At 36.7% G+C, this 14,619-nt stretch overlaps 1 protein-coding gene across 1 annotated transcript in view; it reads right to left on the bottom strand.

The window, feature by feature from the left end:
* Positions 1–656: 656 nt before the first annotated feature.
* The window catches only part of LOC123865926, a 130,600-nt gene continuing 116,637 nt past the window's right edge, over positions 657–14,619 (bottom strand). The window contains exons 4-7 of the mRNA XM_045907147.1: positions 10,269–10,438; positions 5,595–5,666; positions 2,119–2,213; positions 657–1,163 (exon numbers count right to left, since the gene is read on the bottom strand). Of these exons, the coding sequence (XP_045763103.1) occupies positions 2,146–2,213; positions 5,595–5,666; positions 10,269–10,438 (310 nt within the window). The 3' untranslated portion in view covers positions 657–1,163; positions 2,119–2,145. The remainder of the gene's footprint in view (positions 1,164–2,118; positions 2,214–5,594; positions 5,667–10,268; positions 10,439–14,619) is intronic.

Below are 14,619 nucleotides of genomic sequence, written 5' to 3'. Positions count from 1 at the left end.
AATTGTTGTATCTAATTTGATCATAACCCAGTGCAATCAAGGGAAAATGAAGCAATTAAATGCACTTGAAGTTATACCTAGTAGGCAGATACGACTCGTGACAGTCGTATTGATTGGCGAACACCTCATTTCCCATTCTGAAGATTAAATCCCCTCCCACGGGACGATTTCACTGTGAAAATATGAGCGCTCTTTATAATTTTCTTCTTATTTCAGTTAGCTAATGTGTTCATTTTTACCCGACTGCGAAAAAGCCAAAAGGAAGAGTTATGATTTTAGCAGTCTATGTATTTATAATATATGTATGAATGTCTGTCTCCAGATTCTGTGTGTTTCACCGTAGCGCCTAAACTACTGGGCCGATTTTAATGAATGAGGTGTCAAACGATTCGTGGTAAAGGTCCGGGTGACATAAAAAATCATAACCCTTCCTTTTGCTTTGCCCCAGTCGGGTAAAAAAGGTATTTGTTAGTTTGTAAAATTAAATGGGTTTTGAGTTTGTTGGCTGTTCTAAAATAATAATTGGGTTGGTGGTAATAAGTTTGCAATGTCTAGAAAAGAAACGTCCAATGTTAGGCCCGTAATGAACTATCTACAACATCATTTATACAATTTAATTAAATAGAGGTCGCTATTTACAATCATTTAGTTTTTTGTTAAGAAAAATATTTAATGAAAATTCACGTCATAGAGCTGTACAATTTTGTATTTATCTAAAATTTATATTATTTATTATTATATTATTTTAAGAGAAGTTTCCTTAGCGCGCTGCCCAGCTTTTTCGTATGGGGCTTAAAGAATTGCATTGTTATCCTTGAGCCCGTGTAATTTTAAAACGTGTAATATTTTAACGGAAATTTGGCAAACTACAGACACACATATTAGTTCCTAGACGTATCTACAAAATTTCATTAAGTTTGATTGGTTACTATTCAAATGATGGCCAAACTACGTTCGCTTGGAGCGCACTACAAATAAACTCCTCTTAACGGGTCTTAGCGGGTATTACACATAAAAGCTAAAATTTGAGTGAGAGAAAATATTTTGAACACTCTTCGAGTACGCACGTTTTTGGTGTAACTTTGGACAATTATATGACTAGAGACCTTAATCACTTAGACGCACATAATGTAGTTATAGATTGTTTCTTGCGGGTTGAAAATCTGAAACAAAACGAAATAGGTAACATTTTTTAATTTGTTATAGAAATATGTGCATAATAACAGATTTTAATTCTGAAATGTTTGACTTCTCTTGAGAACGCCGGATGACTGCATAGTCAATCAGCTAACATTCAGCTACGTTAAAGCCAATCCACACTTGCGCACGCGCACGTACGTGCACACAACGTGTGTCATAAGAACATAATTGGACTTCGTCTGTGGTGGTGTTTCTTGGCGCCCGTGTGATGCTTTTTTGGAGTGTTTTTTTGTGAGAAGTGGCCGGTTTTTGTGTTCTGCTGGTGTTTATTGGTGGTGGAACTGACTTGAAAGCGCTCTAAGGGGGTGCCGTGCGAGTGTCGGCGAGCGCCGGCACAGACGGGGTCCATACTTGTATAGTTTAACTAAATTGTTACAAATAACTACAAACTTGACATTGGCTAATTTTTGTAAAGCCAGACGAGAGAGAAAAAAAAGAACATAATTTGGACATGTCAACGAGTGGTTAGCGAGCGGTTCGCGTGTATGTTGTACGGTTGTATAGTGTACTACGGTTCATAATATGGTATCTCAGAATTCGAGTAGCAATTCCACGTAACTATTGCATCAAAAACCAGTCGCACTTATGACCTTTTTCTATAAACACGCCACACACATAGTGTGCGTTGAAACAGCACTCACACAGAGAGCGCATAACCGTGCCACGCGAATATGATTATTAAGGTGCTAAACGACTAACGGCCTTTGACTGTACAAGTCACAGTATGCACATAATTATTATGTACGTGAGTTTTTGGGATTGAATACAAACATAGTAAAGGCGTTCGCAACATGCACACAGAGACACTGACGCGTCCTAGTTTGTGCATCGAAAGTTTGTACATGTGCACGGTTCGTGCGCCTGCGCAAGTGTGAATCCACGTTAATTTAAGCGCTAACTTGTCATTGAATAAATTACCTTTAATACTAATATTTCCATCGATGATTATGATACCAATAGTTGAGCTAAAGCGGGCAGCAGAACCGTCGTCAGTGCAGTGTAAAAATTTGCTCCTGAAACAAACATTAAAATTTAGTTTCGTTTAAAATCGATAACATTATTATACCATAGATATACGGGTAATATCCACCTCACATGGCCACATTATGGCGTACGAAATTTATGTGATGAGTAGGACATGATATGAAACCCACCAGAGGGGAAAGTCTTTACGATATTATAACGTATCTATTATTTAAGCCGCATAAAAAATCATTTCAGTTATACTATTTCAGTACACAACTAGATTTTCAGACTAGCCATAACTTGATAAAGTAATTTACTTGTATATTAAGATAATAAAGAAAACAGTAAGTAAATATCTTCACTCTACTCATAAAATCTCATTAAAATATACCCCTTAGACAGTGAAATTTAATCTTCTAGCTTGTCTTTAATTACTGAACTAATTGGTAAAATAAAATCGACGCCGTCTGAAGGGTAAGGGTAAACAGAGGGTTAATATACATAGAGATCAATTTCAAATATTATTATTAATAATTTGATAAGGATCAATGGATACATTTTTATTTTCTAATCTTATTATTTATCCATCATCATTGCATAAATAATTAATTATTTATGAATATTATTGATATGAATTATTTATGAAGAATCATTTATAAATTACGATGTGGTTTGCATTTTACGATGTTATTGATATTATGTTGATTTTGGATACCAAAAATTATTGTAGTCTGCTTAATTGTTTTATTATGATTTTGTCTTCTAATTAAAGTGCGTCGAGCACGCTTTCGAATACAATTTCATGGCAGCTCAATTATAGTTCTTGAAAATAGAACTTTCTTTTATCAGCTTCTTTTGAATAAGTTAGTATGTGTTATTCTGCATTATACAATCTCTAAATTAAACTAAAATGACAGATCTAAATCTATTGCTGTCCCTTTCATAATACTCCCTGTGTAAAGGACATCACTTGATTTAGACCTGTCAAGTTAATTTAGTTTAGAGATTGTGTACTACTCAATCAGCCACAGTATCTGCACGGCTACATTTTCACATGCAGTCAAAGTGCGTCAGATGCGATTAAAACGCGCTGTGTCCACGATACAGTCCAGCTTCGAACTTTGCATAGGATTGCTGTCCCTTTCAAAATGCTCCTTGTGTAAAGGATAGCACTTGATTTAGACCGGTCAAGTTAATTTAGTTTAGAGATTGTGTACTACTCAATCAGCCACAGTATCTGCCCGGCTACATTTTCACGTACAGTCAAAGTGCGTCAGATGCGATTAAAACGCGCTGTGTCCAGCTCCGAACTTTGTATAGGTACACTAGCAATGCAATTTGCGGCGCTCCCTACGTGCGTTCACAAAACCACAGAATACTTAATCGTACTTTCCAAAAGTTAAGGTACAAAAGGATCACTGCGCAAAGACGTTTAAATAAATACGACGCAATAAAGTGCAATTCAGTTTGCACAGTGCCGCGGCCTAAAATTTAGTAACACCTCTCTTTCTATTGCGTAAACTCTGTTATATGTTTTAAGAAATAAGAGGTACATGAGCTTAATAAAACCCGTGTTGACATCGCATGAAATATTACCATGTGCGAACAGAATATATTTCAATATTATTACCAAAATATTCTTCAAATAATTAAGAGGGGTCTCTCCGTCACTCACTCCATACAGATGTAGTTCCAATTTCATTTGAATATTAACCAACCAAAGTCCATGAAATTTTGCAGATATATTCTAGAAACTAATATCTATGCCTGTGGTTTTCCAGATTTCTGTTAAAATATTCGGCTTCAAAGCTACGCGGTCTTAAAAATTCACATACAAATCTTTGAACCCCTGTAATGTTAAAACTACATATTTTTAGAAAAATCAAAAACACCACAGGTACAGATATTAGTTTCTAGAATATGTCTGCATTTCATGGACTTTGGTTGCTTAATATTCAAATGAAATTGGAACTACGATTGTATGGAGCGAGTGACGGAGAGAGCCCTGTTAATATCGAATATTCGATGAGTTATAAAGTAACTATATTGTATAGATAAATATAAAATAGCACAGTATAATGTTGCGCTAATTTGTAAATCACTATCGGCACCATTCGAAAAGAGGGGAGCTTCGAGTTCAATATCAAATATTTATAGAGAATTTCAAAACCAACGTTTCGTATTTACTTGGTTATGATTGGGAGCATATTTGATGAATAAATATCGCCCGTATTAAATTTATACGCTAAATTATTCCCTTATATCCGTCATGTTTGCATATTGACTTCAATATTTGGTTCTGATTTTTTAATAGGTTAAGTGCGTTGACTAGTACCTACTCCGGTACGATTCTGTGTAGAAGCCAATTAGAGAGAACCAAGTAAATTAGTTTGGATCTATTAAAATTCGTCCAGTTTAGCGCATGTTCTCTAGAATTTTTTAAAACCTAGTTTTTTAGAGTTGGTTTTTTTACTATTACCTAGTAGAATTTTGGCTGGGCGTTAAAAAGTGAATCAGAACTTTTCCCTCTGTACCTATGTACTTATTGATTTATGGGCACGGGGTTAAGAAAAAGCGTTGCAATTATTTTGTACATAAATACCCAATTTTCCACAGGCAGCACTACGAAAGGAATTCATACCTGAGAGATTGTGTGTAACAAAATTAGCCACAGTAATTGAAAAAAAAAAAAAATTGAACTTACAGTCCTGACCTTAATTTCTAACTAAAAAAGTGTAATTACTGCACTAATTTGATAAAATAAAGTCAGCGCTGCCGGGGACGGTCTGAGAAAACAGAGGGTGAGCGTTGAATTCAATATCAAATATTTACGGAGAGTTTTGAAACCACTTCGTCTACTTGGTTATGATAGGGGGCAAATTTGATGAATAAATAATTGTAACTTCAAAATGTGCGCTCAGTTATCCGTTTCCACCCATCCGCTTCCTCATCACTGCAAATATGACTTTAATAATTTAATTTAATTTCATCCGAAACTAATTAGTATTTAATTTATGTTAATGCTAAAATACTATTCCGTTTAATTGGATTAAGCATGTATAAATTCATCAAATTAGTAATTAATCCATTTAAGCCATCAAATTTTGATAATTAATTTACTCATTCATAACTGATTTTTAAAAATTGAATGTTAATGTTAAATGGAATACGTTCAGTTATTCATAAATACATATATTTTATTAAATCAATAAGAGATCAATATTTTGATGAAAGTTCAAATTATGAATTGGTTTAAAAATTTACTATTATGCAAAGTAAATAAATAATTCATTCTGATAACGAACGGCAAATGCAAGTTTGTATAATTATTTTATTTTGTACGTCATCGTCGATGAAAGGACGTCCAACGAATAGTTATAGAACAACGTCTAGTTACGTATTGTACGTAGATAATTATTTTGGTTTACCTTTAGAGCCTACAGCTGCTGCAAGCTGCATATCTGCTGCCGTCGGCATTTCAGGAGTAGTACTGATGGGTCCTGGAAGAATAAAATATTTTAACCTTAAGTTTTAAACATGTATCTAAACCATTTATTACCTACATCTAGACACGATCTAAGGAGGAAGAAAGTTTCGTGAATGAGATATAATTTTTTTTTATGTAGGGTATACATCCAACACATAGACAAACTAAAACCTGTATTAGTAGAAAAGCAATTTTTTATACGTACAACATCACTGTCAACGTTGTCACAGCGATGATAGTTGACTTATGAGATTGCTTGACTTTAATTTTTACAAAATGTATGATATTATTGTTGCAATATTTCATTTCCAAACATAATTCGACGACGAACACAAAATCTAGGATAACAGGTAGGTACGATACCAATGTCAAAACCCCATAGTTCATCCATATCCATACTTAATATTATAAATGCGAAAGTGTGTCTGTCTGTCCGTCTAGCTTTTCATGGCCCAACACTTTAACCGATTTTGAACAAATTTATTTAGTACAGAGTCAGATTACATCCCTGGAAACTGGCATAGACAACTTTTTATTTCGGAAAATCAAAGCGTTCCTACGGGATTTTCAAAAACCAAATCCACGCGGATGAAAACGCGGACATCATCTAGTAGCCGTGTCATAACCGGTATTATTAATAGTATTCTACATAATATAGGACGCAATGTATAATCCTGATTAATACAACTCGAGTCTATAGCTTCAGCCTGCACAACAATAATCATATTAAGCCACAGTCCGACAGATTAATTGTTATGCCTTTCACTTATACTTTGGTGCTTACTACAATTTATAACGATACAACAGAAATAAATATATTCTTATCGTCTTCTACCCTATCATCCTAGCATGTTTCTAGCATGTCGATTAGGGTCTACTTATTGTTTTGATCCAAATATATAAAAAGAAAGGCTGACTGACTGATTGACTGATCTATCAAATCATAGCTCAAACTACTGAACGGATCTGCTAAGAAATTATTTTGAAAATTCAACCTCTTAAGGGGTAAAATAGGGGTTTGTTGTTGGGGTTGTGTGTTGAGCACTCTACGCTGTGTATAGCAATATTATTTTTCATCAATTAATAAATTATTATTTAAACATAGTAAGCCTTAAACTTTAGTAATGGTAGAGCTTTTCACAGCTTAACATCCTAACGCTAACATTAAAGGCACATTGTACATTCCCTTACTCCCTATTTATAAACTCGAACTTCCGCAATCGTTACCATCGTTATAACGAATTGGTTATAAATATACCTTTTAGTCCTTTCGTGGGCACTCTATAGTAATATCATCATCATCATCATCATCAGCCTGTGGACATTCACTGTTGGACATAGGCCTTCCCTAAAGAGCGCCACCACACCCGGTCCTCAGCCTTCCTCATCCAGCCACTTCCCACCAGCCGCTTTATATCGTCGATCCATCGTGCTGGAGGGCGTCCCACACTACGTTTGCTTAAACGCGGTTTCCACTCAAGTACTATAGTAATATATTCTTCATTAATTCATTAATTCATTAATTTATAGTGATCCTAAACCTAACCTAACTGATAAAAGAGCTTTCCACAGCTTAACGCCCTAACACTAACAGTAAAAGCCCATAGAGATTCCATTAGAGATTTTTCCAACAATAGAGTTAACGAAGCACAAAATTATTCAAGAGGTCCGCTGCCATGTTTCCCATCCTCACAGTTTAGATAGCTGTGCACACAAACTTTCCGCTGATAAAAAGCTTAAATGGCCCGTCCCGAAAATTATACCGCAAAATTGTTATTTCTCCCGCCTACCTCCAAATATATTTCCATTCCCTTATTCTTTTCAGGCCTGCGGCCGCTTTAACGACATTCGCGGACTTATAAAATAGTCATTGAGCTGGTGAACTGTTTGTTCAGTGTTTTACCCATATAACCTTCTACTAATTAATAAAATCTACAAAAAGGTTATATAGGCGACAAAAGTTTATAGGAAGTTTGTCATTCGAAGCTTTCTTACGAGGCCCATAGTTAGCGACCGTCTCGGGTCGATACCTAGTGTCATCACACGCCATATAACGACATAAAACTACTAATCATCATCATCACCATGATCAACCCATTGCCACCCCACTACTGAGCACAGATCTCCTCTCAGAATGAGTAGGGTTAAGGCCATAATCTACCACGCTGGCCCAGTACGGATTGGCAGACTTCACACACAAGTACCACACTTTCATGTAAAGTGGGTACCTACAGTTTTAACACACTGTGCAAATTGCTTATCAGCTCTCAGATGAAAACGGTTAAATCGCTTGTTTTAAATAAATAAACAGCTTTCTGTTTATGTCGGCGCTTTATCCCCCCGGTTCGCGAGGTGAAATCTGGTGTTAACAAAAAAGACCGGTCAAGTACGAGTCGGATTCGCACATGAAAGGTTCCGTACCAACCATGTTCATGATACAGTCAGCAACAAAGCTAGGCACCCGTCCATAGTCGCTTGTGCTGGCGGGTGCAAACCTACCTTTGTTTCTGACTATACCATCCAAGTACCAACGTACAAGAAATAACATTTTGTTCCCACATCTAATCCAGTTTACACTCGTGATCTCAAGGACCGCGGGTCATGAAATTGATCCACGGCTTGTACTAAATATGCAGGTCTATTGCGAACCCTAGAACGAACACAGTACTATGACAATATCAAACCAGTATATTCATATATGTGTTGTGTTCCTTCCAAAAGCTAACAATTCAGCAAATTATTGACGGACAACGCCATCTATGCCATGCCATGGCATGTGATTTAGTAAACATATGTTTTTTTGCTCGTAAAGGCTTTTTAACTATTTTTTATGATGTTGTAGGGGCTGACTACTTTAACCCCACAATGTAATCACGCGTTTCTCGGATTTTCCCTTTACTTGTGCTATAAGACATTGTTACCTGCCAAATTTCATGATTTTAGGTTATCGGGACCTAACCTTATAGGTTTTGATTCCCTTTACTGGTTTTGACAGACACGACAGACAGATAGACCGACACGAAGTGATTCTATCAGAGTTCTTTTTTTTTTTGAGGTACGGATCCCTAAAAAACGGCAAATTATCCGCGGGTGCAAATCGTTACTCTTGAACATAATGCTCGCATTAATACAATGCCCACAATTTTTCTTAACGTCTTGTTTTAATTATATTAAAAAAAGTTATGAAAACAACAACCGCCGCGCCCGTCCAGTTATTTCTTTCGAGATTATCCTTATTTGAAAGGAATGGGTAAAATTTTACCCCGAAGCATTTTTGTAAGGGTATTCTTTTGAATGAAACCGAATCTATTTCTTGAAAGATTAAAAACGGTGAAGATTTTTGAATATTGACATTTTATTCAGTTTTGAGTTTTAATTTAGTTGGATACAAGCAAGGATACAAGCATTACCGTGGCGTGTGGAAGTCCGTATGCAGCAGTGGACGTCTATGGGTTGATGATGATGATGATTCAGTTTTGTATTTCCAGAGTCAATTATAGGCCGATTACACCAAGCACGTACACGTGACACGTACGTAGTGACGCGCGTAAACCCCTAACACACCGGGTTACGCATACGTCCACGCTTTACGCAAGCGGTGTGCCATGTTTCATACAGTTCCCTGCATTACAACGCAATGGTACGCGCTACGTCTACGCTTACGCAACGCTTACGCAGCCTGTGTGAGCTATAAATCTTTAATGGATTGATGATTGATTCTTAATTTGTAAACTGTTTAGATCATCAAAAGATTTTGAGTAGTGCTCTGTACTGAACCAGCGATGGGTTGATGATGATATATCGCTGAGATCAAAGTGTACACTCACCTACCCAATTAATGTGACTGTAGATCCCATCAACATTTTCCAACGTTAATTACGAATTTCCCGAAGCTGGATCGCGGACTCCGTCTCATAAATGAAAAGCGGACATAATAACTTGCAGAACTAAATATACTTTATTATAATGAGATGTAAAATAACTGACCTGGATAGTAAATAGCCTTTTTCCGCACTGCGCACTCTGGGAGCGTTCGCAAAGTGCAAATAAACGTTGTCGGTGAAGGCAAATTCGAGTTTTGCTCTGTGACAGGCGCCACGCCAGCGAAAAAGTGTTCGTTCATTTTATTCTCTTTCGAAAATTTGTATGTGCGTTTTCGTTGAAAGCTATACTCATCCACTACTTTGAGTGGTTCAGTTTGCTATGAAAGAATGACCGAAATTTTTAAAATATACGATTAGAGTTTATCTGAGAAATAGAATAGCTCACTTTTTCCGCACTGTGTACCTTCTTTGGAAACGGTTTCCGCAAAGTGTAATAGGTATATTCCATTAGTAAGGCTAATACGTTTTTTTATTGTAATAAACGAATGTACCACTACCACTATTCCGTTGCTATATGGTCTATTTCTTACATCATATTATATTTATCCCACCTGGATAGTAAATATCGTTTTTCCGCACTTTTATTTTCGAGGGGTATCCGAAACCTTCAAATGAATTACTCTTATAAAGTTTTTATAAATGAAAAACTCAATGGGTACAGGAATCCATTCTTCTGCTCTATTTATTACATTATAATATTATATTTGCCATAAAGTTATAAAAATACTAACCTGGATAGTAAATAGCCTCTTTCCGCACAGCATACTTTGCGAGCGGTATCCGCAAAGTGCAAATGAACTCCGCAGGTGAAGGCAGATCCGCATCTTGTAGCGTGACGGACGCCACAGCAGAGTACCTGCCGTTCACCAGCTTCAGGTTATGTGATACGCCATCCAGCCGCCTGCGAAAATGAAAAAAAATCAGACGAATACCAATTTCCAATATCTTTCCACGATTCCGCACCCAAAGGTTGCTAATGGGACCCTTATTACTAAGCCTACACTATACGTCCGTCCATCCGACCGTCAGTCTGATCGTCCGTCCGTCCGTCTGTCAGCGGACTGTATCTCATGACCCGTAACATAGCGAGCAAACGAGCAGGCGATTGTTAAGTGATTACCGCCGCCCATAAACATTTGCAGCACCAGAGGTACCGCCAATGCGTTGCCTCCTAATTTCTTCCTAACCTAACTTTAATTATGTCTACTAACGATAAAGGATTACAGACTGAGAATACAAAAGCTAAATTCAGGCTTTTCAAGCAAAAGTTTGACAATGATGAACGATTAAACAGTAAAGTAATATAGGCAAGTATTTAGTACATTTTAGCTCTAGATTGGACAAACTAAAGTGAGAAAGGCTTTTGACAAGTACGATCCAAAAACTTTTTAAAGCTAGGATAATAAATCACCGAAAATATGGATAGCAGTGGTAAAGAAAATGTAAGCCGCGTAGCTAATTTAAATACAGTACTGTCATAAAACGTCTTTGAACAGACATAAGTACAACGTTTTATAGGCAATGAAATTTGGTATGAATTCTGACTACGATTATGGAAATCATCAAATGATAAGGGTCTTTACAATAAAACCAATCACGAAAAGTTTGACAATGATAAACTGTTAAAAAATGAATTAATACAAGTACGTAGGTACTTGGTAGGTTTTAGCTCTAGATTAATAAACAGTAAAATAAGAAAGTATATTTTATCCTCAGGCTTTTGACAAGTTGTTGGCGATCCAAAAACTTTTTAAAGCTAGTATAATAAATCACCGAAATATGGATGTCAGTGGTAAAAAAATTTACGTTGCGTACCTAGCTAATTTGAATACGGCACTGTCATAAAATGTCTTTGAACAGACATAAGTACAAGGATTTATAGGCAATGAAATTTGGCATGAATTTTGACTGCGATTATGGAAATCCTCCAACGATAAGGGCCTTCGCAATAAAACCACTCACGATTTAGAGCAATAAGCCTAAGCGAAGTATTTTCGGACATGCACTCGCTGCTCGGAACGGAGTTGATTGCCCGTATTCCAAGAGGTCCTTTTATAAAACATTCATGCCCAACAATCATTTTGAAAATTCTTTTTCGACTATTTCTAAAAAGATCCTCGATTAAATCGAGGCATTGATTTTTAGAGTTTAGAAAGCTCGCTTTTTCGTAAGCCACCGATAAACAAAAATTCATTTCTAAAAATTCATTTTCGCTTCGCGTTCTGTTCCGCCCGAAAGGATCTTATCGTTAATTTACAAAAAACACGGCGGTTAAGGTCGATTTAACTGAATTTTATTTCCCTCCTTTCTTTGCGGAATGGCGCATTTAAGATATTTTATTAAAGATAGGGATCCCCGGGACGATAGCGGAGCAAGCATATTTTAAAGGTACAAGAAAGTTGGCAGGTAGCACCAGGTGGTAAAAGCGACTGGATTTAATCTGTGCCTTCAGAATGTTGCCAAGTTCTTCAAAAATTTATAGTCCATTCAAATTTTTATTGCGAATCACTCCCCAGCAAATATGTTTAGGTGTAATTTATTACATTACCGCTGAATTGGAAAATTACACATTGTAAAACTTAGCAGAAAAGTAGTGAATAAAAGGCGTTTTTACGGTAAATTACGAATTTATAAAGCCGAGATGGCCTAGTAGTTAAAATGTCCACTTAGGAGACGGGGCGGAGTTCAGGAGACCGGAGATTTGATCCCGGGCACGCATCTAACTTTGCGGAGTTATGTGCATTTAAGCAATTAAATATCATTTGCTTTAACGGCGAAGGAAAACATCGTGAGAAAACTGGCATGCCTGAGTATATAATGTTCTCAGATGTATTAAAATTTGGTCTCCAATCTGCACTGTGTTACCTATTCATATAACATTTTCAACACATAAACTTGATAGTGGCACTAACTTCAATACAAACACCTGTTTACTTTTCATACTAACATGAAAACCTAAGGGACTTAGAAAATTACGCTATAATAAGTTTAATGTTTATTCATGTCTTTACTATAATTTTTTTTAACTGTCTAGTCTAGTCGTTCGACGAGGTCCTGGGTTCAGTAAATAGGAATTGGATTTTTCTGTTAAAAAAAAGCTGGAGTTACTGGTGTTTTACCCCAGTTGAATCATCTAGCAGATCAGTTAAGGTGCCCACGCACTAGAACTGCACTGCAGCGGAACTGCGCGTCGCGTTAGCGCCCCGCACGATATTCTCTCCAGCCGCGCCGCGCGGCAGTGACGTACGCGCGTCGCGGCTGGAGAGAATATCGTGCGGGGCGCTGACGCGACGCGCAGTTCCGCTGCAGTGCAGTTCGAGTGCGTGGGCACCTTTAGTCTTAGTTGCTTCGTAGCAGTGTCATTGAAAGACAAACAAAGAAACTAACAAACAGACACACTTTCGCATTCATAACATGGGCAGTGATATTATTATTATCATTGTTAGGAAAATCTTTTCTACTCTTGCATGACTTAACAAAAGACACGCAAACTTTGAAATTTTTATAATATAAGCAGTAGATATTAACTTTTATACATTCCCCAATCCATTTTGATTGTCCAATAACTTTTTGTTTTATAGCGCGCTGTATAATCAATTTCGCTCGCTATCGGGATATTTTGCTTTTAATTGACAATTTACGACTAAATACTGTCTGTTAAGAGGATCATTGTCAACGATCCCCCGTCGATTTCCTACGTATGATATTATTGTTCTCATCTCTATCTGCCCTGGTTCGTGCATTCTCGGTTCCTAGATCGGTACATTTGTGATATCCAATTCAAATTGCTGTGATTGGCTGAATTTACCATGTTCTTGCTGCGACAATGAGTTTGAGCCACTAGCGGAACAATGTTAGCCGGTCAGAAATGATTGCAATTAGTCAACCTGTTTGACGTCCGTGTTCTGTTTTCGATTACATAAAAGAAAATATTGTTGTTGCAATCATCAATTTTAGCAAATAGTGAAAGAGAGTCGGCCAATCAGAGGTCACAACTACCGTCACACTTTCTGTCACACTATGGCAGTAGGCATACCGAGTAATGAAAACAATTTTTCATTCTGTCTAGGTCTAGTCTAGGGTTGCCACCTGCCTCTTTTTGATTTACAGGCTACCACCATCAAAAATACGGGGTTTAGATTTGAAGAAATTTGAAAATTTGAAGTATTTGAAGAAACAGGCGGTGGTTCTCTCTGAAATGCATGGAAAGCCTATTTAGATATTTCAGTTTATTTGTAAGTTTTGTATTTTTTCTCTGTATGTTGCCGTGTCTTGATTGGTGAACTGTGTTTGCAATGTGGTTTTAAATAAAAGATTTATTTATTTAAATAGCTTTTAAAAACTCTTAGTTTTGTAAAGCAAAATGTTATACATTTCATGCATACAATCTTTTCATTTTAACTTAAAATTACATTTAATTTGTAATTCCACCTTCACAGTATCAATACTATGGCCGTAGCCAGGAATCGATTTCGGGAGAGGTTTTATCAGGGCCGGAACTGAATCATGTCATGAGGAAAAAAACATTCGCTCAACTTTATGGGCTAATTACCTGGTTAGTGGAATTTCGCCTTTCAATTTGACAGTGAGATAAAATACAACAATAAAAAAGCGCGAGCGCAGTGAGCGTAAGTGTTTTTGGTTCAATACAGAAAGAATTAAAGTGAAAGGGAAACGAGTTTAGCCATGGCAAGATTTTATTTTTAAAGCTCCCTATCCATACTAATATTACGAATACGACAGTATATGTATTTGCCTATCTATTTGTTACCCTTTCACGGCCCATCTTCTTTACCAAAATTTTGGTACTTACTCTTCAGAGGTAACTTGCATCCCAGACATAAGCTTTTTAGTCCGGAAAATCCCCCACGGAATTTTTAAAACTCTAAATTCATGCAAACGAAATTGTGGGGCTTACACCAAGTAATACAAATTCAAAGCGCGAGTTAAGTGAGCGCGAAATGTTGGATATATTTCCAAAAAAAAATTGGTAAGCAAGTGCAAGAAATAGTGTAAGTATTATTTTAGGCTTAGGTTTTTGACGGCTTCCCAGGCGCAGTCGCCATTTCTAAATTTCTGGTC

The sequence above is a fragment of the Maniola jurtina genome, chromosome 6, assembly GCF_905333055.1.
Source record: "Maniola jurtina chromosome 6, ilManJurt1.1, whole genome shotgun sequence".
Taxonomy (NCBI): Eukaryota; Metazoa; Arthropoda; class Insecta; order Lepidoptera; family Nymphalidae; genus Maniola; species Maniola jurtina.
Note: the sequence above shows the minus strand (reverse complement) of the source record. Positions and strands in the feature narration are given on the sequence as shown.